Source organism: Seriola aureovittata, chromosome 10, assembly GCF_021018895.1.
Source record: "Seriola aureovittata isolate HTS-2021-v1 ecotype China chromosome 10, ASM2101889v1, whole genome shotgun sequence".
Lineage (NCBI taxonomy): Eukaryota > Metazoa > Chordata > Actinopteri > Carangiformes > Carangidae > Seriola > Seriola aureovittata.
Window position 1 is genome coordinate 22,225,413 of NC_079373.1, and position 27,247 is coordinate 22,252,659.

The 27,247-nt window shown below is 38.9% G+C and overlaps 3 protein-coding genes and 1 long non-coding RNA gene across 7 annotated transcripts; 3 read left to right on the top strand and 1 right to left on the bottom strand.

Moving 5' to 3' along the window:
- The first annotated feature begins 833 nt into the window (after positions 1 to 833).
- On the top strand, positions 834 to 14,637 carry rspry1 (ring finger and SPRY domain containing 1). Of its 3 annotated transcripts, none has more exons than XM_056387801.1 (15): positions 834 to 938; positions 1,711 to 2,314; positions 4,669 to 4,721; positions 6,963 to 7,075; positions 7,785 to 7,911; positions 8,244 to 8,302; positions 8,417 to 8,483; positions 8,898 to 9,029; positions 9,167 to 9,282; positions 9,492 to 9,635; positions 9,730 to 9,841; positions 10,118 to 10,220; positions 10,446 to 10,598; positions 11,350 to 11,454; positions 12,100 to 14,637. In XM_056387801.1, exons 2-15 carry the CDS (start codon positions 1,920 to 1,922, stop codon positions 12,194 to 12,196), a joined length of 1,776 nt encoding a protein of 591 aa, XP_056243776.1. In that variant the 5' UTR covers positions 834 to 938; positions 1,711 to 1,919; the 3' UTR covers positions 12,197 to 14,637. The 3 variants fall into 3 exon arrangements, with proteins under 3 accessions (XP_056243776.1, XP_056243773.1, XP_056243774.1); XM_056387798.1 differs by having other exon boundaries at positions 838 to 1,260; XM_056387799.1 differs by having other exon boundaries at positions 846 to 993.
- Positions 14,638 to 14,890: 253 nt separating this feature from the next.
- On the top strand, positions 14,891 to 18,584 carry arl2bp (ADP-ribosylation factor-like 2 binding protein). Its single transcript, XM_056388089.1, has 7 exons — positions 14,891 to 14,997; positions 15,372 to 15,441; positions 15,739 to 15,800; positions 16,102 to 16,208; positions 16,415 to 16,500; positions 16,754 to 16,850; positions 17,546 to 18,584. The coding sequence occupies exons 1-7, from the start codon at positions 14,979 to 14,981 to the stop codon at positions 17,642 to 17,644; spliced, it is 540 nt and encodes a 179-aa protein (XP_056244064.1). The 5' UTR covers positions 14,891 to 14,978; the 3' UTR covers positions 17,645 to 18,584.
- Positions 18,585 to 18,586: 2 nt separating this feature from the next.
- pllp (plasmolipin) lies at positions 18,587 to 27,239 on the bottom strand. 2 transcript variants are annotated; one of them, XM_056388087.1, is made up of 4 exons: positions 25,701 to 26,816; positions 21,678 to 21,851; positions 21,205 to 21,321; positions 18,587 to 20,252 (listed from the first exon to the last, which is right to left on the bottom strand). In XM_056388087.1, the coding sequence occupies exons 1-4, from the start codon at positions 25,863 to 25,865 to the stop codon at positions 20,145 to 20,147; spliced, it is 564 nt and encodes a 187-aa protein (XP_056244062.1). In that variant the 5' UTR covers positions 25,866 to 26,816; the 3' UTR covers positions 18,587 to 20,144. The 2 variants fall into 2 exon arrangements, with proteins under 2 accessions (XP_056244062.1, XP_056244061.1); XM_056388086.1 differs by lacking the exon at positions 18,587 to 20,252 and having other exon boundaries at positions 20,260 to 21,321; positions 25,701 to 27,239.
- On the top strand, positions 23,319 to 25,824 carry LOC130176780 (uncharacterized). The gene is made up of 3 exons (XR_008828921.1): positions 23,319 to 24,012; positions 24,580 to 24,668; positions 25,709 to 25,824. It is a non-coding gene; the product is annotated as an uncharacterized LOC130176780 (long non-coding RNA).
- Positions 27,240 to 27,247: the final 8 nt, after the last annotated feature.

A 27,247-nucleotide genomic window follows, 5' to 3' on the forward strand; every position in this document is an offset into this window, starting at 1 on the left:
ATTTTCGTGTCAATAAATGTTAATAAAAGAAATTTAATATCATTAGAGTGAATGTTCTTCTATTGGCCTAATATTCAGTTCAGAGTAGTGAAGACGTTTACTTGGCCTTGTGGATCCATGACTGCTCAGTTAAAGTAGCACATATTATTATTGTCTGGATTTAAATGTAGATTTGTCATCTAAACATTAAATCTGTGAACTCTACTCCTGCATAGTGTAACAAAAATCGGTTTCAAGATTTGTGATGCTGTTTATGCCAAATTCATTCCCCACCTATCTCATGTAAATTCAAAATAGTAACATCAGACAATTTTTGCCTCTCTTTATGTAACAGTAGTGAAAAGTTTGGGCAGTGCAGACTCTGGAAATTTCCCTGAGGGAGCATGTCCCCTGAATATCGAATGAACTTTGGGCTAAGCCTCAAATGTTTACAATGTCTGGCCCCGCCCCTGGTGTAATGTAACTACTTTCAGCTCCATGCTGCATATTCATCTCATATAGACTAATGTTGTTGTTGTTGTTGTTGATTTTCTTTTTGCTTCTCACGATCTTAATTCTGAAGCTGTCTTCTTTTGGGGATGTAGAACTGATTTCCTTTAATGTTTTTTCTGTCATAAAACAATACATATACAAGGTACAGAAACATAAATCTACACAAATCAAAACTAAATATTATAGATAACGTAATACATAATAGATAATGAAAGAGAGAGAGAGAGAGAGAAGAGAGAGAGAGAGAGAGAAATAAAGTTTTTGTTTTATAGTATATGGTCTTGAGTATATGGTCTGAATGTTGACGTTGTCCTCAACAGATATCCTCTTCCCTCCTTCGTCAGCGTCGCCTCCGCATCCACAGTTAATGATGGCCAGCCTTTTAACGTTAGCTGCTAACGCTACGGAACTTAGCAGGCAGCTAGCAGTGTCGCGTCTTTAAATGTGTAAGAGGTCCCAGCTAACCGTCATATGAATGTGATGTTTTAGACTTCAGCAAAGGTGTGTTGCGGAATATAGGCGGGTCACATAAATGTGCCCCTATACTTCACCTGTCTTTGGGTCGCACGTTTAGTTCATGGCTAGTCATGTTAGCTAACTTGTGTGTCGTTCGACGGTGGAATCAGAGGAGTGTCCAGCTAACCGGCTAACAGCTAGCGTAAGCTAGTTAGCTACTACAGAACGCAGCTAGTTAGCTGCCTGTTCTGTCAGTTACTTTTTTCTGGCTCGCATGCGTTTGAATGCTGTTGTTTTTCAAGTTGTAGCATCGTAAGTATGCGTCAATGTTAAAATTAAACAATTATAGTGTACTAATGAAATGATACGTGCGAGTTTGTGAGACTTGGTTTTCATTTTGAACTACTAACGTTACAATGCTTGTTTGGTGGGTGGCTAGATTCCTAGCCAGCTAACCGAAAAGCTCTTGTTTATCAATATTACAAAAACATTTATTATAATGAGATCATTGTTAATACACTGTAACTTTCTACTTAAACAGCACAACTCTAGATTAAAACAGCAAGACGTCGTATAGTAGCTACTTTGCTTGAGAGATGAACAGCTAATGTTGATTTTCTTTCTAGTTTTCATTCTTTTATCACATGTATCACTTCCGCTAGTTTTGAGCTTAGCTGGCAGATTATTGTCAGCTGTTAAACTTTATATGGGATGTAAGGGCAGAGTTTTACTTTTTGTGTTTTGTTTGTGTTGCTTCCACAGCTGTGCAGCTGGACCTGAATCTTGCTGTCTATGATGCTTAGAGCCTGTCTCCTTGCATCAGCTGACCCCTCCTGATTCATTTAACAAGCCATATATTACTGCTCCAGAACCAATCCCACATCTGTGCTTGGCAACAGTATGATCATTTACGCTGACCCCACCCAGCCCACTGGGGCAAGAGTCCCCCAAAATCAAGCTCTCCCAATGATATGATAGTAGCCACCTGGATCACTTTCTGTGCCTGCAGGAGCCTTGCAAGGGTTCTGCTCTTCCCTTCCTCAAACTCCCTTCCTTCATTCTGGGAGACCCTTGCCAGTGTGGTCTCCAGCACTGGAACAATGGGTAACAGCTGTGTGTGCCGGGAGGATAGTGACTTGGAGGACCATCACCATGGATCATCGAGGGCACCCCGAGGACAAGCTAGGCGGGTGGATCATGGTACAGGTGTAGGTGCTGACGCTGGAGAGGCTCGTAGCAGTCGGCCTAGGGACCCAGTCAGACCGCCACGCCGAGGGCGAGGGCCTCATGAGCCACGACGGAAGAAGCAGAATGTGGATGGCCTGGTGCTGGACACACTGGCTGTTATCAGGACACTTGTAGACAAGTAAGTCTAATAATGCTATTAATAATATAAGGTTGAGGATGGAATGAAGAGTCAGAGTGGTCTGTGAAGTTTTTTTAAATTAATATTCTAAACTTTCAAAAACAGTATCTGTTGAGTTCTGACAGTGTCTCAGGTAACTAAAAAAAATTCTTGAAACAGGATCATAAGGACATTCTGTCCATTAAAAGTTTAAAAACTTTAAAAAATATATTATTGTCATTTACATGTAGATACTTCTATGCTTAAAGTCGTACAATGTGTAGCAGCAATAGGCCAGAAGCAGTGCCCTGGTAAAGTAATCAATATGTACCAGCCTATTCAGTAAGTGTGTTGTCTCAGAATATTTGAACCTTCTTGATTCCTTTGTTTGTTTTCATACAGTGAGTTATATATCAACATGAGGGTTGTAATTCTGTCAGCTAGAGCAGTGGGGATCAATTGCCACAATCACACATCACACACACACACACACACACACACACAACACACACACACACACACACACACAACACACACACACACACACACACACACACCTCCACATTAGCTGCCCAAACTCAAACTCAGTCAAACACATGCTCACTTGAATCAGAAAAACATGGAGCTCTCCCAGAAGGAGCATCACATCAGGTTGTTTATGGTCACTGACACATAAACGTCGCATTCACAGGTTTGACAAAGGTGGTTCAAGGAGTAATGGTTACAAAGTAAAGTCATGCCTGGAGATGAGTCAGTTGTTTTTCTTTGGAACAAATAGTAGCACAGTACAATGTATTGTGCAGAGAACCCACAGGGAAAATCACAAAGATGTTCTACTTTCACTTTGATTGTCGGTGTTATTGAGAAACTACCAATGATACAATATGTGAGCCAAATGTATTTAAGCTGAAATATCAATAGTTTTTTTTTTTTTTTAATAAATGTATCATTATAGCTATAGCATTGTGGAGTGTGGGAACAGTGCAATCATTGTTATTAGGGACACACTCCATACTTTTTGCTTTGCTGGGTGGCATCTGTCTGGTTGATAATGCCAGTGCAGTTATTAAAAAAGATATCCACGTTCATAACCAGGACTTCTTGTATAACTGAAAGATAATACCAAAATGCATAATTGCAGGTTATTTGTGTAATAATTCAGTAACTTCACAAAACACCTGCCTAAAACATAAAAATGTAAAGGCTGTGGGAAAGAATGATCAATCAAGGGGACAAAATAACTTAACTGACTTTTTTCACCTAAGCTAACAAAAAAAAACCAGACAGATTCATTCTTTTAACAGAACTTTTCTCTGTTATTAAATTGGTGTGACAACTTTGTGCAAGTCAGTTTTCTCTCTTTGTTTGGTGATGACTTGCTGCAATGATATAGCATGTTGTGATGTGTTGCTTGCTTCAGTGCTGATCTTCCTCTTTCACTGAACTATCATTGTCTTCTGAGAAAAGCTGTTCAGTGGAACCCCTTTGGAGGTTTTCATCAGCATGGGTTTGGTTGGCTTTGAGAACAAAATATGGGCAGGATGTTGAGTGTGGTACGTTTCAGAAAATTTAATTGACATGTAAAATTAAAATGAATCAATGTTAAAATAGGTTGATGTAAATTATTGGCACTGTAGTCTGTCATGTTTGTCAGGTTAATAGTCTGATCCTATTAGTGACAGCAGGAGCTTAATAGTATGCCCAAGGTTTCTCAGCCTCCCTTAAAGAAACCCTGTCTATATTCCAGGCTGGTGAGGAAAAAAAGCAGTGGACAGAAAACAGAAAAATCAGAGGTTAAAATCCAATGCAGTACAACTAACCCCACAAAAATTAAAATCCATTGTGCAACTTCTGATGTTCGTTTTTATTGACTTTCTGTCAGCGAGATGTTGATTTAACAGGTCATTTTTGAAACTGTAGTTTGTAGTGTTGTATTGGTCATGGTACTAAAACATTTAGCTTTTTATGCAGTAAGTCGATCAACTGGAAAGCAGTTTTCAGCTTGGGATGAGCCATGACAAGCAACAGTCATAGCAGCAGCATCATCAACGCCACCCAGTGAAGTAAATCCGTCACAATTATATGCTTACATTCTTCTCTGTGGAATAACATTACTGTCCATAGCCATTACTGGAATAATGGAAACCCAAAGGCTGAGTCGTTTGTTGTCAGACGCAGTGATCACAGGGTTATAAACACTTTATTTACTGGTTGAATGGTCTTACTGAAAAGCACCATGTCTATTTTTGTAAAACATGCACATAAATGAGCGCACATATCACTAAATGCAGTTTTGAGTTTGTGATGTTTAACAGTCAGGTAAACACTCCTAAACCAGGCTGTTATCATATTGTGTGGTCTGTTTTGTTTTTCAGTGACCAAGAGCCCCCTTACTCCATGATCACTTTGCATGAGATGGCAGAGACGGGTAAGGAAAAAAAATGAAATACTCATTCACACGCTGAGTGTGCACTTGCCAGACAGTATTTTATCCATATAGCAAATGAAACAAAATTATAAATCAGTTTTTTTTTTAAATAGGGAAAAGGTATGAACATTAGCTCTACTCAAAAACAGTAATTTGACAAGGTGGCTAATGTTGTATCCACCAACTGAACCGTGTTTTAATTGATTTTAGTCACTTGTATAACTCCTTGGACATGAGGTTAAGTTCAGTGTTTCTTAAGGTTGAAATGAAACTAACTCAGTTTGACATATTTAGAGCTGTGTTCTGTTATTAATAAGAAACACAATTTTAAGGACCAAAATGTACAAATCCTACACAAGTAGGACAGGTAGATTTGGATGAGGTGTAAAAGAGGCCATTTATGTCAAGAGAAAACCTTCACTGAACAAAGGAGGGGGGCTGCAACACCACCTATCTGCTGGTTACAATCTTGCTGTAATATTGCTGCCATAGCATTTTTCCAACACATCCACTGGCCATGCTCAGGGGAACATTACATCACCTGGGGAAGGGACATGGTCACGACTTACACTGCCAACATAAACTTTGTCTAAATAGGATTTAAATATTCCTTTTTGGGATTTGCTAGTTTTTGCAGCAAGCTAAAAGCATCACAGAGTTGTTGTATTCTTTTGTTGGACAGTGACCGAAAAGTCTGTTTCTTATTTGGGTTTTTGTCTATTCTGTGGATGTTTGTGTGTGTTTTTGGTTTGTTGTGTGTGCTTTCTTGTGCATATGGTAAATTATGCTTTCATGCTGTGTGTGTAAGAGAGAGTGGTTGGCTATGCTAATGTGGTAGCTTGTGTTTGGGCCTTGTGTCTTGCACATATGGTGTTTGATGCTCACATGGTGTGGTGTTGTGTGGCTTGACAACAGCCAAGTTGGGTATTAGCTTGCAGATACTGAACCCTGAAGGCAGCCAAGCAGCAAGTCAGTCAGCCCAGCCAGTCACTTTCTGTTTGACATGTGCTATCACGTTACATTATTCATAAGCAAGTTGGCTTTCATCAGTGATAGGGTTATGGAGAGAGTGTTTGTTACTGAGTCATCTAATGGACAGGAAACGGGTGTTTTTGCATTTGAACTGCATCCAATACTCATAGTCCAGGAGACTGTATCAAAAAGAAATTTCAACACATTTCAATTACCTTTGAGTTGTCTGGTTTATCATGAAAAAAACTGCCAAAGAAGAGAAACATCTGTCTGAAGACACAATGTAGATATAATATAACATAGATATAATGTTGAAGTGTTATCCAGTCTTCAATAACAACTGTGGCAAGAAGATAAAGTATCAATAGGGTTTTCCCAAACACTGTCCCTGACACATTTTATTATTTTGACCAATGTGAAAATTATCCTCCATCTGTGGAAATAAGTTACTGTTGAAGGTACCCTAAGTGTTTTGTCATATGTTTTTTGCATAAGTGAAAACAGACTCAAGGGTATTGTTTAAGACCTCCAAAAGCATGCGCGACTACTGAAATGGGTGGTATATCATGCAGGCATGATATGCACTTTAGGCATTGGGTTAATAAAGATATAATAGCTTACTCCACTTTAACTAGTAATAATGGCTTTTAAACACCTTTCGACAAACATCGTTGGAGAATTGTCTTGCTGCACCCATTTCATTCTCTTATTGTGGGAAAAAACTATCTGGCTTTTTTGCATTTCTTAAAACCAATCCCAATTATCTTGGGTGTTGCTGAACTCAGGATGGGGCGACTGTGTACTACTGCAAAGTAGTGTGTGAGGGGAACTTGAACATGCTAAATCCAAGCAAAGAAAACGCCTCACTGCAGCTATGAGTGTTGACTATGTGATTGCATGATCCAAATCCTGATCAAAACTTGACATTTTCAGTGTGTAGGTTGTTAGCTCGGAGGTTGTTGTTGTTGTTTCCCATAGCGAAGGGGATTTTGAGAACAGTAACGGACAGGGGAAGCAGACTACATATATGTAGGCCATTGAAAGACCTGTTTCCTGTTCAAGTATAATATTGTCCATTTGAAATGCACTAAAGGACAAAAACATGTTAATTATTAAGACAACAGGAAGTAAATTTTTTAAATTTTCTTATGCAGCAGCCACAGTGGTCTTTCATACAGTTGTATGTAACAGGATTTTTATGAGTGGTCAGATGAATTCAGTGAGTTGAACCTCAAATCAAAGTCAAAACTTTCTTCTTTCCTTTCTTAGATGATGGTTGGCTGGAGGTCGTCCAGTCCCTGATTCGAGTGATCCCATTGGACGATCCGCTTGGCCCTGCAGTGATCACCCTTCTATTGGATGAGTGTCCCCTGCCCACCAAGGTTTGTGTGTGTGTGTGTGTGTGTGTGTGTGTGTGTGTGTGTGTGTGTGTGTGTGTGTGTGTGTGTGTGTGTGTGTGTGTGTGTGTGTGTGTGTGTGTGTGCGCGTGCGAGAGAGAGATAAAGAGCAAGGCTGGATTACCTGTTGGGCAAACTGGGCACCAGATCCTGAGGAGCCCCAAAGGCTGCAGGTTCATTCATTTCCATTGGTTTTGGCAATTTAATGTTTTATATGCAGCTCTGTGTGTGTATTTATGTACGTACAGGGACATAGCTTGAAATTCTGGCATCTGCTTTCCACCCCCTTTTTTTAACCCCACTTGTTTATTTCCCTTTAGACAAATAAAATCTGGTTAGGTTGATACCAGCTGATCCTGGTTTCTGGTGCAGCAGTGATACTGTGTCCCTGTTAAATTTAATTTTCTTGATGTGCTATCTCTGGCTTACAATCACCTCTGTCTTTTCCTGCCAGCAATAGTAAGAATGTGTGTATGGGTGCATCTGTACATACGCCCCTCTGTATTTTGCCCCACACTTGACTTTATTACCTGGTATTATGACCTGTGTTGTAGATTTATTCATCACAAATGTTTGGATTTTGAAATCTTGACATATTTCATCTCTCCATCCTTCCCAACATTGGGATTGTTTCATAGAAACTGTGTGTGTATGTGACTGTCGTTGAAGTAACTGGTCCAAATCCTCTCCCCAGGATGCTCTCCAGAAACTCTCTGATATGTTGAGTCTGAGTTCGGCTGTAGCACAACAGGACGCTCTAAACCCTGCTAAACACAGAAACACCACAGCTGTCCTGGGATGCCTGGCAGAGAAACTGGCTGGTACAGTTCATGTTTACACACACACATATTCTTGATCTTCACTGCTTCCATTGGCTTGTTACTTGCTCACTGTGATCATGCAGACAGTCCAACACACTCACACACTGACTGCAAACAACTAATTAGAAGAACACAACATTTGTCAAATTACAAGGCCTTTTGTTTGGGGGTCATTTTTTTTTACTATTTTTACTACTTACCCAGAGTCTTTATGAATCTCTACATACAGATTAAACTATTTTAGCTCAGTGACTCAATATTCTTAGTCAATAAGCAGCTCATCTCAATGGCAGGAAAAAATAAATACTTTAAATACTTTGTCCTCATAACAGGACCAGCCAGTATCGGACTATTGAGCCCTGGAACCCTTGAGTACCTTCTAGAGAGCCTGGTGAGCAAACATATACACACACAACCACTTGTGACAGTTGCACCTTTTGTCGTTCTTCAGCACATTCAACTTGAAATAAAGTCCACACACTGACGACAGTTTTCTTTCCTCCAGAGTTCTGAGGCCCACCCTACTGTCATGCTGTTTGCTCTCATCGCTTTGGAGAAGTTCTCCCAGACCAGTAGGTTCACTCTCTGTATCATAAAGCCATTTCAAAATCAAGATTAATGATGAGATAGGTGAACACAAGTGAATTCCTTGGAAACGATACAAAAATAAGAACGAAAGTGACCTTATCAAAGCATTAAGCAGAAATGCTGTTAACCGTTTCCATGACAACAGGCCTGTCCAGTGTTTCAGCTTTAATTTTCTTCTACTACCTCGTGGCACTTTCATTAGTTTTATATACGATATTATGCTGTGAGACAGAGACAGGATGGGCTGCACTTCTGACCTAACAAGTTAGTCTTCAGCTGCCACCAGCTAAGGGTTTCAGTCAGTTGCAACTTCTTCTTTACAATGTTTTAAAATTTTTGTTCATTGTGTATGTTTATTCATTTAGTCATTCCTCATCAAATTCACTTCTTCCTCTCAGGTGAGAACAAACTGACAGTGTCCGAGTCTTGTATCAGCAATCGACTTGGTGTCCTGGAGTCGTGGGCGGAGCATCCCGACTACCTGAAGAGGCAGGTTGGATTCTGTTCACAGTGGAGCCTTGACAACCTGTGTGAGTTGCCCCATATTTTCAACATCGTATGTTTGTGTAGGATCAAAAATTGAAAAGTCAGCGTCAGTCTGTTTAACTAGTTAAATGTGTGTGTGAGTCGGTGAAGAAAGAAATTTGCTTTGTCATCCCCTGTCCAGTTCTTAAGGAGGGTCGTCAGTTCACCTACGAGAAGGTCAACCTCACTAATATCAACGCCATGCTCAACAGCAACGATGTCAGCGAGTACCTCAAGATTTCCCCCACTGGACTAGAGGTTAGTCTGTGTGTAGTCTTATGACAATAGCCACATTTATTAGAATTCAGGGATGTTCATGCGATCAGTAGCAGATCTGCTCATTCAGTACTTATTGATGTTTTAATATTTTATATTCATTAACCTAATGTAAATGTTTTTCTCAAGTGTATATATAAAATCTGAATAACTCATTAATGCTTTCTTCCTCCTTTTGCTCTCGTCATCAGGCACGATGTGATGCCTCGTCCTTTGAGAGCGTGCGTTGTACTTTCTGCGTGGATTCAGGCGTTTGGTACTACGAGGTGACCGTCATTACATCAGGCGTGATGCAAATCGGATGGGCCACCAAGGACAGCAAGTTCCTCAACCATGTAATCCTCTTCAGTGTGTTTACCGTTCAACCTTTGCACATTTCGGTTCCCTGCAGCCACATACTTAAGCATTTTGTGTATGTGTGTGTTACAGGAGGGTTATGGAATAGGAGATGATGAATATTCATGTGCCTATGATGGCTGCAGGCAGCTCATCTGGTACAACGCTCGCAGTAAACCTCACTCTCACCCCTGCTGGAAAGAGGGTAAGCACTAAACACACATAAACACACACTGTTATTACTCAGGACTACTATTATTTTCAATGTAAAAGAGAGGGACACTTCACTTTAAATGTCAGATTCATTTGTTTAGAAATAGATATATTGTCTTTGGTGTCTCTGAAGTGCTTTGTGATTTTGGTGCCCACATGCTGCTGTCATCGCCAGCATTCAGGCTCTGATTTACCTCCCACATGGAGGGATAATAGAAATACTAGCATGTCAATAATTTATTCTTCTGCATGTGTTTGTCCTGTTTAGGAGATGCCATTGGCTTCCTGTTGGACCTCAGTAAGAAGCAGATGATCTTCTATCTGAATGGACATCAGCTGCTACCAGAGAAACAGGTCTTCTCATCAGCCACGTAAGTCCACGCGACTTGTGAATTTCTGTTACCTTTTCTACAGTTTTTGTTTTATGGCTCTAGTTTCAGTGGAAAGACCCCATCATTCATTTCCCTCCTCTTCTTCTGTTCTTGATTTTTCCCTCTTTCCTTCCTTCTTTGCTTCTTTTCTCTCTTCCTTCCTCTGTCTGTCCATCTTCTCTCAACTAAACCCCATTTTTTTTCTTTCACCTATGTCTCTGACAGGTCGGGTTTCTTCGCTGCTGCCAGCTTTATGTCATACCAGCAGTGTGAGTTTAACTTTGGGGCCAAGCCTTTCCGTCACCCACCCTCTGTCAAGTTCAGCACCTTCAATGACTTTGCTTCACTGATGCCCAGTGAAAAGATCATCCTACCCAGGTACGAAGTGAAACTGGTCCTCGAAGTGAATCATTTGTTTGCATACGGTGTTCAACACGTAGGTATGACTTTATACAAACATGACTCATCGTTTTGGGTTGCTTGTGTGTACATAGAGCATTTTCATCACTATTAGATTTGTTGGTTACATTAAAGCAACTCTTTAGACTTTTTGTAAATATGATGACTTGAAAAAGACTTTATTTAGAAAAATTAAATGTAATGAAATAAACAGGCTAACATGCAGTGGAGTTGTGCATCACCTTTATAGTCTAATGTTGTACTATACCACAGACCTTTCTTACGGGTTATGTCTCTTCAATGTAGGGTTTCTAGTCAACTGTGGCAGTGACCCAGGATCCACAATACTCCACCAATATGAAATGTGCCTATTAATGATACTTACCTGTGTTTAACATGACAAAATGTCAGCCATGTGACGCGTCTGTGGCCGTGTGAAAAACACCATCTTTGTGGAGATTTTGTTGACTTTTGTGTTTTTGCCCAAACCCTTATGCAATCGAGTGTCTTAACTCAGATATCGCAACTGATATTTATCTACTTATTAAGAAATTGGTCATTGGACTGTTATGATATACAGTATAAGAATTTGAATAAAGTGTGACATACCATTCAGCAGGAAATGTAGCTATCATGGGCTTTCATTTCTGTACACAGTAGAAACTAGATTAAATACATGTCTGTAAGTGGAAATATATTTATCTGTTTTTGTGTGTATGTTTGTTCCCAGACACCGGCGTCTGGCCTTACTAAAGCAGGTTAGCATCCGAGACAACTGCTGCACGCTGTGTTGTGACGTCATGGCTGACACGGAGCTGCGGCCCTGTGGACATGGGTATGTGTGCATCTGATTTATGTTCTTAGAAATCTTTGCAAATTTATTAAAAATCAAAAACTGAAATCTCTCTTCTTTTTTTCTTTTTTTCTTTTTTTTTCCTTCAAAAAACCCTTTGCTGAGCCACTCCAAATTGTAGTCAGCTGCATCCTGTTTGGTTGCTTTAATAGTTTAATAGTGTTTAGACCTTGATCAGAGTCCACCTCTGGCAAATTTAACTGATTGGACATAATTTACAAACTCACACACACCTGTGTATGAAAGTTCCCATAATAAATGCGGCATGTCAGGGACGTGAGTGAGAGTTCATGTGACCGGAGACTGAGGTGATGGTTCACAATAATGGGATACACTGCCCAACTCCTGGTGTGCAAAGCGTGTTGAAATTTACCCAAGAAGACTTGAAGCTGTAATTGCTGCTTCTACAAAGTACTGAATGTTGGGTCTTTAGTAAATGACATTTCAGTTTTTGATTTTTACTAAATTTACAAAAAATTCTAAAAACATGTTTTCACTTTGTCGTGAGTGTAGATTCATGGATACTTTTGTCCATATACAATCAAGCTAGTTTTCTCTGTCCAGCATTTTCTATGAATGGATAATAAAATCTTCCTTTATGTTGTGTTTTCATCCATCTTCTTACAGTGGTATGTGTATGGAGTGTGCCTTACAGTTAGAGACGTGCCCCCTGTGCCGCCAGGACATCCAGACCCGAGTCAGACTCATTGCACATGTCTCCTGACACACTTCCTGCCCCTCCTCTAGTAAGGAGAGACACACAAGCCCTACAGCCTCCTCCTCCTCCTCTAATCCCCTCTCACCCAGCAGGGCTGTGAGGGCAGTGCCACAAAGCTGTGATGATGCCAGGACTGTAAGTTCTGGTCAGAAGAGGCGAAGATGGAGAGGTGGAGGGAAGAAAGAGAGGAAATGAGAGGAGGGGAATCAAACCACAGCTTGATCCCAAGGAGCATTCCCTCATTTACCTATATCTTCTCTTTTGTATCCTTCTGACAACTCACTGCAGAAGCTGGGCCAAGAATCATCAACTTTCTACAGACAGTGTGTTTTTCAGACAAAAAGAGCATACATGAGGAGCAGAAAAAATGTTACCAGATTACCGACAGCACCAGCTTCTTATCTGCAAGCCCCTGCATAGAGTTATCAGAAATCCTTTCAGATACAAGGATCCCACTGCGCTTTCAGAGGCCCAGAGGCTTCTACTATTTAATCCCATCACTGTCATGCACATGTCTGCAGATCTGAAAGGGCTGGGTAGCTGAAAAAGGACACAGCTTGTAGTACAGTATTAAACTTAAGGTACAGATTAATTTGAGATGTGTCACACTGTCATGCTTTCGGGTATAGATATACAATTTGTTGTTCTCCAGGTAGCATTTTCATTCTCTTTTCTCAAGGTTGTACCAAAACCTATCCATTGATCAGCTTCACTGTCTGTACTGATTGATCGCCCAGTGGTAGGGTTTCCCGTTAGAAAAAGATGCCAGAGTTTGCGCCCGGTGTCAGAGAACTTTAAAGTTGCAGGATTCCTCCTAGAGTTCAGTTCTGTGATTCAATTTACAAAAGATGCTAAACATTAAATCAGATGTCATACAAGAGAGAAAGTTAATGACAATGCTTGTTTTACAACTAGTAGAAAATGACATACTTGAATCTTTATTAGGACTTACCTGATCTTCAGCATGGCTGACCCTGCTGCTTTTTGTGCTGTATTGTCTTTGCTCAGATGTTGATCTTTCCTCAAGTCTCAGTCATGTATGTCACAACTACAACAAATAAATACACAGGGATTCGAATTTACATAAAGTTATATTAATGCTTATGTTTGAGGAGCCAGTGAGGGGGAAGTACACAACTCAGTTTTCACCACCACCCTCTTGACTCTGTTTTGGATTGCTTGATTGCAGCTGTATAACTAAGTCTTAATTTTTGTTTGTGATTACAAACACATGCGTCTGTATTAAGATGCCTATTTTCAATCCAGAAGATGTGATATAATTATGCATTTTAAATGATGGTGAACACTGATGTAGAAAATTGGCTGAGAAGTACAACAGCTTTTGTTGATTGAGATTGTTTTATCAGCAGATCAGTAAATCCTTAAAAACATATGCAAAATGTTTACGTGAATTGTCTTTCCTCAGTATCAGTTTACTAAATATCCTAGGGTGTCTGTTAAGATGATGTCATTTTGGGTCTGATTTGGCAGTGAAATACTTAATCCAAATAAGCAAAGAAACTACCCACAGCACAGTGACATGACCTAAACTGTTTGGGCTTCAGCACAGAAAAAAGAGGGTTTATGTTTCATTTGCTAAAAATCACATTATTCTTGGTGTGATTTATTGCATACAGTATTGACCCTGTCAAAACAGATTGAAGTTGTATCTCCCAGATGACTGGTTCAGACTGAGAAACGTTTCCCTTTGTGCTTTATATAACAGCACATCTCTGTTCTCTCAAGTTGCCATTTCTCCATCTCTCTCCCTACGTCTTCAACCTTGTGTTTTCCACCTGTCTTTCTGTCTATCCTTTACTTGAAGCATCTCTGGGTTGACTGAATGATATTTGTCTTTTGGAAACAGGTGACAAAATGAATTTATGAGAGATTGAGATTCAAGAAAAATTCTATTTGTACAATTTAAAAAAACAAACAAAAAAACAACCCAAAAAAAAATCTTCAAATTAAAACACTGAATAATTTTTATTTCTCTTGGTCAAATAGTTTATGAAAGAGTTCTTACTCCACCAGATTGCATGAACAAGATCTGTAAAATCGTTCAGACTATACTGGAATAATTTATTAAAGATAACATGCATCTCTCAGTACGACAAATGACTGGCTGTTTCCCATTTGCTACCTTGTATTTCCTGGAGCACCTTATACATTTAGGTGAGAGAAATTATATGGTTGTCTCCACGGTTGGAGATGAACTTTAGATTGTAAAGAATAAGTTGTGAGCTGTATTTAAAACATCTATAAAGGAATTTTGCCCCAGAGTTCCCAAAGATGTGATTTATTGAAGAATTGTTGTTTCCTGGATTGTGATATTTGTAATAAATGTATGGTCATGTGATTTTTTTTTTTTTTTTTGTATGACTGAATTCTGCTTATTTACATCTCAAATATCCTTTTATTATCATCATAAATCCTTAAAATCTCAATGTTCTGTTCGCTTTTTTTACTTGACTACTTTACTGTATCTACACAGACCTTTAAATAACAGTCGATCTCAACCGAGGTAGATACCAATACTTTTACTGGAAACTATTTTTTTTTCCCATTTAAGTGAAGCTAAAGCACACAAAGCAGGGGAACTCGAATAATTGACCTACAGTATTTTGTCTCATTTCTATAATCTCTCTAATGTCCTTAGATAGGAACCAACTTGCACAGATTTTGTTCCACCGGATGGGACGGAAAGGCGCACACATGTTCGCCGTTTCCTTGGTAACAACATTACGTCCAATATTTACCATCCGCGTCAACGACTCATTGAAACGACATGGACATCCAGGAACGAAGTAATGAAATTAAATGTATTTAACTAACATTAATGTAGCTTAGGAAACGTGTAAATCAACACGTTTACAGAGGAAAAATATGAAATATAGCTAATACTATACAGTCCGTATTCATCTAACGCTACATGTGTTTAGCTAATGTTAGCTAACATTTACTTAGCCGGTCAGCTACCTAACGTTATTTTTCAGCAACGACCAAAACTTGTTTGGTTTCACGGGCAGCTTTGTGACTGAACGTCAGTATTGCGTTTGTTGTCAAATGTTGCACTTATCAGCTAGCTCATTTGTTTTATATACAGTGTATGGTTTTGTCCAACGGATAACGCAACTAAAACATGCGTGTTCAAATGTTGCTTCCCCCCCTCGTTCTCTAGATGTTCGGAGCTGTGGAGAGAACATTGTAGAAATGGTTGATATGGACGAAGAAAACTTTGCTATTTCCAGGTGGGTTGTCTGAATCTGCTTTAAAGCCCGAGTTGAGTCTTAAGTCTGTCAAGTCAAGTCAAGTCAAGTCAGATCCAGAGTACTGAAAGGAAAAGTTAGTCTTTGTTATTTTATTTTTTATTTCTTGACTTGACTACCAATTCAAAACTTGAGAGTGGGGCTGTGCTTTCACTCAATCGACAGGTTTACATCAAGCACACATTGGCTCTGTGTTAATGTAATAACAATTGGTATTGTGAGTCAAACTCTTCTACCTTTAAGTGATATGATCTTTATCTCATGCTTTTCTCCCTCCAGTTCCTCTGCTGCTGATGCCGCTTTTGATGCTGTTATTGGCTGCATAGAGGACATCATCATGGGTAGGACTAATGATGAATCCACTCTTTTTTGATGTTTTATTGTACTTTGTCAGTCTTTTCTAAACAGTTATACAGAGTTTCAGTCATACTGTTTGTTAATTCTTCAACCTGACTGAGAAGGGATTGTCATTGTCTTATTTTGTAAAAAACATATCTCAAACTATGATATTACTTTATGTGGGTATGACAGAAAATTTATCTTTATAAAGGCCTATATGCTAGACCAGCTGAGGGCTTCACTGTTTCACCAGTTAATAGTGAAGATATGTAATGCTCTACCTGTCCATTACTTATTTTTTAGAGGAAGAGTTTCAGCATCTTCAGCAGAGCTTTATGGAGAAACACTATCTTGAGTTTGATGACTCTGATGAGAACAAACTCAGCTACACACCCATCTTCAATGAATACGTGAGTTTTTGGGCAAACTATTATCTGATTTATATAACCTTGTCTAAGTGTAGTACACAGTTACCCTCAGTAATATGACAGTATATCATTTCATATATAATATCAACCAACAGTTCGTTCAGAGATTATAACTTTTTACTGAACTTCTGTAATACTAGGGAGATGCACTACGATCAAATTCATATTAACTCATGTACATTGTGTAGGTTGACCTGCTGGAGAAACACCTGGAGCAGCAGCTGATGGAGAGGATCCCCGGCTTTAACATGAACACTTTCACAGAGCTGCTCATGTAAGATGTGACAGCACAACTCTTTCCTGAAGCCATTTCATTCTGTCTGTTTTCCTCCTCGAGCAACTCAGTCACTTAAATTTAGTTGGTGGCATTAATGGTGTCACTGGCAAGAACCAGTCAGCTCACACATTGGTTTGTATGATGCACCTGTTGCTCTTAACAAATATTATTTTGCATCACGCCACTAGGTGGCACACCAGTACATTTAAAATATGATGAGATTCACAGTATGTCTCTGTTTCATCTGCAGGCAGCACAAAGAGGAGGTCCCAGGTGACATCTTTGACATGCTGCTGACGTTCACTGACTTCATGGCCTTCAAGGAGATGTTTCTGGAATACAAAGCTGTGAGTTGTCTGGAAGCCTGGGAAATCTTTAAACCTCATTTCCCTAAGCATCCCAACACAACTGATTTTTGAGCAGGATTTTCTCTCTCATCAAATTGGCATAATAACAGTTGATGCTATATTCCATAATTGTGAATGAGTCTTTGTGGGCTCATAGTTTTGACTAATTACATCCAATATGTGAAGATTGAATGTGAATTAAATCAGTGTGCTTACAAGTCCAGGAGGCAAAGACGACAATAGCAGTGAATTATTTGATGTTGATTGATTGATCATGATTTGATTTGATGATCATGTCCTAAGCTTCTGTTTTACACCACATGAGCACCAGACTGCCCGTAGTGCTGTAAGGGAATCACCTGTCATACTAAGAAAAATATATGTACTGTTTTGTAGCACAAAGATAGCAAATATAAACATAGCCTTAGCATAGGTCAACTAAAATACACTGTTAAAATATACATCAACTGTTGTATGAACTTCAATAATAGTACAATATATAATAACAGCATAAACAATTAAACAAACTAATATGTGCTTAACTGGCTTGAACACGGCTCCTAATTGTAATGGCAACTTTCTTTCACAGATGTATCATTGAAAGTCAAGCCCACTACCTGCTATGTGTGTGTGTGTGTGTGTTTGTGTGAAGTGTTTTGTTTTAATACCATCTCTATGCATCTGTGTGTTTCTAGGAGAAGGAGGGCCGAGGTCTGGACCTGAGTCAGGGACTGGTGGTTACATCTCTGATTCCTGATGCCTCCAAACACACCAGCTCCACTGAATCACAGTGACACTCAAAAAGTCAAACACTTGAATTGCCTCTTCCTTCATGTGTTCATGTAAAGTTTTATCCATGGGCCTTCAGAAAATTGTCAGCTTGTGGTCAGTGGTGTTTGTGACTTTTTTACCCTGATGGCGAGATTCAGGATGCACTCTTCGTCGAAATATAAATCTACAGCCTGTGCACAAATAGCCCATAATGGCAAATTCATAATGCATTCCTGTGTTTTATGTGGCGGGCGGGATGGTATTTGCATTCAGGAGCCTCTCTGTAGTCAAAGAGTGAAGATGGAAGGTTTTGACTTCTTTCTACTCCCCAACAATTGCATTGGACATATGACTACTTGAAATATTCTCATCTCTTGAACTGGGATTTGAAAGTTCAATTCGATTTGAATTGACTTAGGCCCAATCCTAATTTTACAACCATCCTCTTATTCACATGCAATCTTATTAAGATTAAGCATTTATGAGTTCTGCTTGGTTGGGGAGAAGGATTCCAATATTCTGGTGCTTGTACGAGGCCAATATTTGTGATTTCCTTCATGAAAAGCATCAACAGATCCCTCAGTAAGTAGGGAAAGCATTTGGTATGACTGAATGTTTGACTCTGCTCTCTTTGCATGGTATGTTTTTTTCAGAAAGAAAGAATATAGCAGAACTAATATGTTTTTTGAAGTTTCAAATTAATTTGTTAGTTTGAAAACTAATTGGATTGAGTTTTGTGCCTGTGAAAGTGATGTATATAGTGATTGTGTGTGCGTGTGCTTGTGTTCTGCGATCAGAAATAAGATCTACAGTATAGTTTTCAGTACAATGTCAAAGTGTTTTCTACTTGTCTTGATATGGCAGTTTTAACTGTAAGAGTATATTTATGTCACTGCTGAAGTTCTGTTGATGTCAAATTTGTTTAGTAAAAAGATATTTTCAAATAAACAGGTAAAAGCCTCACACTGAAATCACCAAGTGCTTTATTAGAACATAAGTGCTTGGTTTAGCACTAACAATAGAATTTCACTAGTGTTCAAACTCTTGGTACAAAAACACAATATATTTCATAAAGGTACATACAGTACAACAGGAGTTGAGCAGTGTGTGATATGAATCAGAAAAATATGTTGCACACTTTTTCCACATCTCTACGAGTCGCTAGTGGACTAACATTTGAATCATTAAAGGAGTCAATAATGTCCTGCAGAAACACTGCCAGCTTCAAGAAATGTTTGATTCATACTGTATATTTTGCAATCTATGTATGTATATTTTTATATTCATCATTGTTTTGGCTTCCTCAGTGAAATTATTTGGGTTCTATCTGAGCGCATGATTATAGTCTGGATATTCAATAGAGGAAATCAAAACAGATTTCTGCTGGACAGATACTACGGAAACATTCATTCCATTACCATGTCAGTTTATGAGAGCAACACCATACTCTGTAAACAAAAAATACAAAACAAACTTTGAATAGTTACTTTTCCAACCTTAGACATAATACACTCCCTAGTCCACACAAGGTATGTTTAAAATCAAAGTCTTTGGTTTCAAAGATTGTAGTCAGGATCTTGTTAGATTGTCCTCTTAAGCCCCACATTCACAAAGGGGCAGAGTCCTTTTCCATTTCATGATGCAAATCTGATTTATATGTCACTGACTGTCCAAGGCCACATCATGTTTTTTCCCCATTTAGTAGTTACAAATTTTTTCCCCAGTGATTCTATTTTGTTTCTAGTAATTTTAACTATGTCCACTGGTTTAAAATTGAAATATTGTGTTATCTTTGAAACCTATATGTATTCAAAATGCTTTACACTGCAAATTTAAGTTAAGTCCTACTTTAGGCAAGTAAATCTGAAAGATTATTATGCAAGTTTTAAACTCAGACATATGAAAAGACCTTGCATGCATGCTGTTTCCTGTTTATAGACATGAGGTAATTTTGCCAAAACTAATGTCATATCAAAGTTGGTCCCATTGTGTAAAACATTTGTATATTTTACAAAAAAATCTGATATTAACATTCTCTGTGAAAATGAACAAATGTACTACTTACTGAACTATTTACTATACTACTTCTGATACTAATTACTAATTACTATTATTAATACTATTTACAATAGTGTTATCAAATATATTATTTTAGGAAGGCCTGAATGTGAGGCCTCAGTGCAGTCCATCAGATCCCCTTCAAAGAAGTATTGTGTTGATATTGTGTTGCTGAGATACAGTATCAATATTCACATTTATGTGGATAACCCAGTGTTGATATTCAACTTATTACCATAATGTAAAGGTAAAAGTCTCTTGAGTTTTACAGAAAAGTAATGTGTGGATATCTTCTGTCTGGATTAGATTTCATCTTATTGTTAATACTGGGGTGAGGCTGAGGTCAGGGTTTGGGTTACCAGAGTCAGCAGTAATAGTCAAGTGACACTAGACTATCCGAATAACTACAGTATCTTGAGGGAAAGAAAACAAACTTTTCCCAAAGCAGCATCACATGTTCTAGTCCTAGGTCGGCACCGTGCTGGTGGCAGCGTTTCCTCCATCTCCCTTCCAGTCCAAATAGGAGAAGAAAGCACTGACACCGTACGCCAGGGTCACCGCAGCACCAAAGAACTGGGCAGACAGACAGGCAGAGACATCGACAGGAAGTGAAAAGGGGAAAGGAGAGACAATTACACCTCTTAAATGACTTCATGAAGCACAGCAAAGGTCTGATATAATCTATAGCTGACATAAATCAAGGATAAATTTACATCTTTATCTATTCACATCTATACAGATTCCAGGTACTCGTGATTTTACATCTTTAATAATGCACTAATAGGTAATTATCCACAGTAAAAGCATCTTAGCCTGTGTGTCTCAAAGTAAGTAAAATGCAACTGATAAGAGTGTGTGATGGGACAGGGCAGGGCCGTGTATGTGTGTGAGTGTGAAATCGTGCTAAATGCTACTGTAGCTGTAGACCAGAATGGACTTCAGCCTGTGGAAGAGACTATAAAATGGCATATTGAGCCTGCATTTCCTGACACTGACCATCTATAGTGTATAATATTTGGTCTCTCTCTCTCTCTCTATCTCACACACACACACACACACACACACACACACACACACACATAGCTCCTGTGCATCCACTTCACACCTTAAATATATATTTATATTTAAAACTGAACAATGACGCCTTTAAACAGCAGAGGTGAGGAGCAAGTGGCAACTGTGGTTCAAAGGTAACAAAAGCACATGACAAGGTTTTCTGCCATGTGAGAAATTTTAATGATAAGAAAACCTCACCCTCTTCCATCTTACTCTGCCTCTCCCACTCCAAGTACATACACCCAGAACTTTTGTGTATGTACTTGCCACAGCCTGATAAGTAAACATATAGAAATACACCTCGCCAAACAGTGAGAGGGAAGGAGGGAGGGTCAAACATGTAAAAATGCACCCAGTGTTCAAACACTGGATGAACAGTATCAACAGACATATCACAGTGTGATCTTAGAGTGCTTTCTTGCATCTTTAACCAGTTCTTTGTCAGTGTGAGGGGTGTCAGGCGTCTTACTGCAGCGGCTGCCATATGTCCGTAGAAGTACAAAAAGCGGTAAGGGTGGACAGATGCTGCGTTGGCCAGGAAGGCAGTTAGATAGAGGACCGTGGCTATGCCGTTATATGCCATCACCTAGTACAAGAGGAGAAACGTTAGCCACATTTCCACAGAGCTTTTCCTTTCTATCCTGGAGCCCCTATGAGTCCAGGTTTAGTGATTTCACATATTTGTCAGTGTTATTCTTCCTGATTTGAAGTGGAAAGCAGAGTTAAACTCTTCATAAATAAAAATGGATGCCAATGATGTCTTTTACAAACTTTGATTGCTGCTATACATTTTAGACTGAAATCAAGTTTTCAGGGGCCTAAAGGCCAGAAACTGCTACATAGAGGCACATTTGATCTACTTTCTGTATAAACAAATAAAATAAACGACAAGTCTCAAAATTTATATATTCATCCTTTCTCCCTTTCCCTCTCCCTCCTTACCGTCAGAGGCCAGGGGACAGAAGTGAGTTTTCGCTGGACGCTGAACAGGATCATGAAGAAGAGGATGGTGGTGAGGATCCACAGGGTGACTGCCACAAACATCACCCAGCCATATGCCGGCGCCCCAGTATAGGGGGTGCCGGCTATCAATGCCCAATGGAGCAGACCTAGACACTAGAGACGTGAAATGAGGAGGTCACTGAAAAGGTGCTGGAAGTACAAAAAATCATATCAATCATATCATTTTCTATAAATCATGGTCCATGTAAAATAGGGAGATTAACCACATTCTCGATGAAGGCCTTGTTTGTTTACAGTACAAGTGTGCAATTTAAGCCTAAAGCTCCCAACTCTGCCTCTGTTTCTCTCTGCCTCTGTCCCATCAGAAAGAACATGAAAGGACAGTCTGTTCGGTATGCAGAGATCATATTTCACTTTTTACACACCTGACACACACATACAAACAGTGGGCACCACCTTAACAAAGATAGCTGTTATGACCTTGAGGACCTGTAGATAACTTCAGTTTCCTGATTAAATCAGTAAAATGTTACTGTGATCCACAACTTGAATCAAGCATTTTGTTGTCTGCATTCATCTGCATTTCATCTTTATCAATATCACTAGGTCACTGAGGGTTATCACGTAATTACTAGTTCACGAATGAATTTGAACTAAAACTTATGAATTTGAATTACTTTATCATCTGATGGTAATAGTATATACTATAAGTATGTAAGGTAACATTTAGTTATCAGGTCAACTGATTTTCATGTCAATAATCCTTCTTGGAAACTTCACCCTCTTCACAACTTATTGTTAAATGCAGGTATGAAAAAGATACACACACACACACACACACACACACACACACACACACACACACATACACACACACACACACACACACACACACACACACACACACACACACACACACACACACACACATTGGAAATCCAGCAAAGGTATGTTTACTGAAGATCATACCAAAGGTCCACAAAAACAAGCCAACCCTGTCAAATACTAGTATAGCAGTGGGAACCTATAGCATACAAGCCTTTAAATAAACTAAGACTGTCATTTTTATTAGCAAAATACGCTTAACATCTTACATTGTTAGGGATTTTTGTTTCTACCTAAGTTTGACTTAAAGCAGACTAAATATATTAAGTAGGTTACATACTGTAAATCATTGAAATTAAACTGATGCCCATTTTTCACAATTGCTATAAAGTTTTATTTACCATGCTGTCATTGTGTAATTATGAAAATGGTGCTGTAATTTAAATATTAATCCAGATTCACTGAAATCTGCCACAGGCTAGCTAAGAAAAATGAGTGTGAAAAGTCAAACCAAGTAAATCAGCTCTTTGAAACAGTCCTCTCACTCTGGATAAGACTTTGCTTGGAATTAAGTTTGACAAATCAGATGGGTAAGACATTTTAACACTACCACCAGAACCAAATCTGCACAAAACTATATTATATTATATTATATTATATTATATTATATTATATTATATTATGTTATATTATATTATATTATATTATATTATATTATATTATATTATATTATATTATATTATATTATATGTTGATGTCACTGTTAGTTTACTGCTTTACAATTGGTGTGTTAAAAAATAAATTCAAACAACTGTGTTTTATGACGAAACTTACTCTGGTTTATTATTTTGAGAAAACGCCCCCTGCTTATTAACCTTACGAAGACGAAACTACTAATTTATGTATGGGTACCAAAGCTCTGGGCGTGAAGACTAACTCACAAGTCACTGGAAAAACGTGCATGGAAAGCATGGACACAGAAAACCCAAACACTCATTGTAGCTGATGGCGATATGCTTGAATCTTTGGGCCGACTTTGGGGTGAGGGAGGGGGGATGACGCGCAGCAATCACCACGGATCGGGCTCAAACCCGGGCCGGTGCGGTTGGGACTGAGCCTTCATGGTACACGCCCTACCAGATGAGCCACCTGGATATTCTTTAATTAGATTTCTTATTATCGGCTAATTAACGGGGAGATTTTCTGAACGTAGTTTCTTGCCGGGAGCTTCAGCCGTCGTTGCGTTTACAAGAAAATTGGTTATAATACGCCCCCTGAGCGGCGCCACGTCTTCCGGGCAGATTGGAGGCTACAGTGAGTTGCTACCAGAAAGTGAGGACACGGCTGGTTAGCATGCTAACTTCAGTAAAAGAAAAGACGTGGTAGAGACAAGAGTGAACATTGACGTTGCTTTCCGCTGCTGGAGACAACTCTTGGCGAGTAAAGTAATGAAGTTTGATGCTGAACTCGCAACGTTTCCTCTAGACTGGTAAGTCAACAGCTGCTAATGCTAACGCTAATTATGCTATTAGCAATAGCAGAACTACTCACAAATAGCTTCTTTAAAGAAGTAGGCAAAGATTCGTTAAACTTGACCAGATTTAATAAACCATTTGAATACAACACTAGTAAATTACTGCTGACCTTTGCCTAGCTGGCCCTATTACGACAACACCATCAAAAGCCAATGAAGCTTACAACTCATAAAGCATGAAGGGGTGGCAAATGTTTAACAGTCATATACAGAATGAACACCAACAGTGGCCCCTCTGTCCTTGAAGGCTATATAGGTTCAGTTTATTAATGGGATGGTCATGAAGGGACAGACCTCCAGGGGACAAAGGTCTTCTGCACCTGTCATCCAGCCAGTCACATGTCCTCTGTGTGAACAGAGTCTAGTTCAAATATATCTCCAAAAGAGGGAAATTAGTTTGAGCTGATGCTCAGCACCGTTTTTCTGATTACTTCTGTGCTCCATTTAATCCCACAACCAAGTATCAGAGCAAACATAACAAACCTGCCCTGCTGACTCTCGTAAATTAAATTTCATTTTCAGCTCTCAGCTCCATACCAGTCCCTGGAGCGGCCAGACACGACGGTGTGCACACAGCAAAGCCTAAAGGCAGTGGCGTTGACCAGTGACAGGTATGTTTTTGTTGATAGATAGCCAGTGTCATTTATGATGCACAGACTGGAGCTTGTTGGGACAAATTTAAATTCCTGTGGCACCAGATTAAGAGTGCAGATATACAAATATCTTTATCTGGTGCTGCTGTAATGTTGACTGCAGTACCATGAGATTATAAAAGCGTGGTTGGCCTTTAACTCATCCTTGATAAGGAATATAACGGGATGTATATTTAGCAAACTGGTCTATGACTGATCCTGAGATACCCACACTCTGTCCACATGAGTTCTTAAACTTTTTTTTGACATACTAGTGCAGCTCTTACATGAGAGTAAAATATGACAATTGCTTAGGGCTAATATTATTAAATTAGGACAAATGCACAAAACAACAAGCAAATACTGCGATCAAGGAGTTACAGGATATGTCTATATGATATTTTTCTTACTGTCAACAAAAAATACAAAAGTAAAACTGAAAAAACTAAGTACTGCCTGTGCAGCCAAAACCTGGTTTATCTTAGTTGTCTATGCCATAGAACTTCACTGTTGTTCAACAGCTATTAAAAACAATAGGCAACATGTTCCTTCTTTATGATGAACATGGGCTCTGTAGTTTATTTTGACTCAATCGCACATAGACCATCCTGCTGCCACAAACACACTCTAGAGCACCAAATGTGTATTTATCCACAACTTAATCTAGTCTTCAGCAAATTAACTATTTCCTTCTGTTTGAGTAACATTTGCTAAAAAAACAACAGTGACCAGCTGTTTTAAGAAAGGTTGAGAGCCACAAACAGGGGTAGGAACTCAGAACGTACTCTGAAATCGACTAACTCGTTGTTGGTTTTAGTCTTTTCATCGGTTTTGTTGATAATAATGTTAATAACTGTTCATTGTTAATAATCTGTAAATTAAGATACTGGTGGTTTCATTCGTAATGTGCTCGAGCTCAACACACACAGAATAGAAAAGAACAGAGTAGAGCTGAAAACAAGTTTGTTTTGAATAGAGTAAAAACAGAGCAACTCTGGATGTGTCACGTACTATTTCAGCAATCATGAGGATGGCTGGGATACTTCGGATAAAGGACATGTCCATCATGGTGGTGACATTAGCGGTCAGCCCTCGGAGGCTGTTGCCCCCCTGCTGAGAGCTGTTGGAGTTGGGGGAGCTGGTCTCTGTGGTAACTTTGGACGGGAAGTCTGCCATGTTCTTGCAGCTTATTTGAAGTTGGGTGTCTCGGAAACAGCCGTGCTGACAACAAACTCCTTCAGGCTGTGATGAACGCTCAGAACGAAAGTCTTAGAAGAAACTTTTTCCTCCTACAGCAGTTTTTACTCCTTAGAACATACCTGAATTACGGGATTCAGTAACTAGTGACTACATCAACTTCTGGCTTCAGCAATGAGCAAATCTTCAAATTAAAGTTCAGTAATGTCCAAAACCCAAATATTTCAAAAACATAAATCTACAAAGTCTTAATTGTTAAAAAAAAGAAAAAAGAAAAACAGTCCAAAGAGGAGCCCTCCAGTGAAATCTCCAGGTTCAGATATTCAGTAGTTAGTCTCCACCTGCACTGACAGGTGTCTAATGGTGGTGGTGTGTGAGTCTCTCTCTCTCTCTCTCTCGCTCTCTCACACGCACACAGTTAATGTTTCGTCATCCTATCTCTATTTGTTCTCCCTCTTTTACCAACTCTATCTCCCACTGCCACCTCCCATATGGCTCCGAGACCTTTTATCTGAGTGACTCATTAATGTGTTTGAAAAGCGGGAGGAAGAAGGAGGTGGAGGGAGAAAAATAAAGGGCTCTGTAAGGCCCTCTCAGTGTGGATACTTTTGTACGTGCATACCAGTCCTTCACATGTATCTTGATAAGACAAAAAGGTGATGTGCTGCTGCAGCGAGTTTAATAAATGACACATAAGATCTGAGCAGATGTTGTAAATGTTTAACTCAAAAGTGAGGGAAAGGTTTTTGTGCTGGTGTGTGAAAGTAAAACTGGTTGACTGTTAATAACACAGAGAACAAGATGCTATTTTTGCTGTTCTCTGAGGGTGGAAACTTTTAAGCAAAAATTTTAGTAGAGGAAAGTGACTAAGTATATTTACTTAAATACTGTACTTAAGTACAGTCTTAATAAATAATTGTGCTTTACTTTAGTGTTTACATTTTACATACATTTATACTTCAATTTCACTACATTTCAGAGGCAAATATTGTACTTTTTGTGCCACTGCATATATTTCAAAGCTATAGTTACTTTTCAGACTAAGATTTTACACTCAAATAAATGATCAGCTCATAAAGTATGACATGGTATCGAAAGGTTACCTACTAAACGAACAAACAAGGAAAGGAAAAAATGTTGTCATTGTTATTACCATAATACTGTAACAATATTACCATAAAGTACAAGAAGTGGATGATAGTGCAATATTTATTTGTTTTAAGCTTATTTTATTTTCATTCTTTATGGTGATATTAATGTATTCTACATTGACATAAAGTTCAGTTTCCTGGGTGGCCAACAACTGTTGTACTGTAACAGTCATGTGTATTCATGTGTACAATGTATTAGTTTGGGGGAAA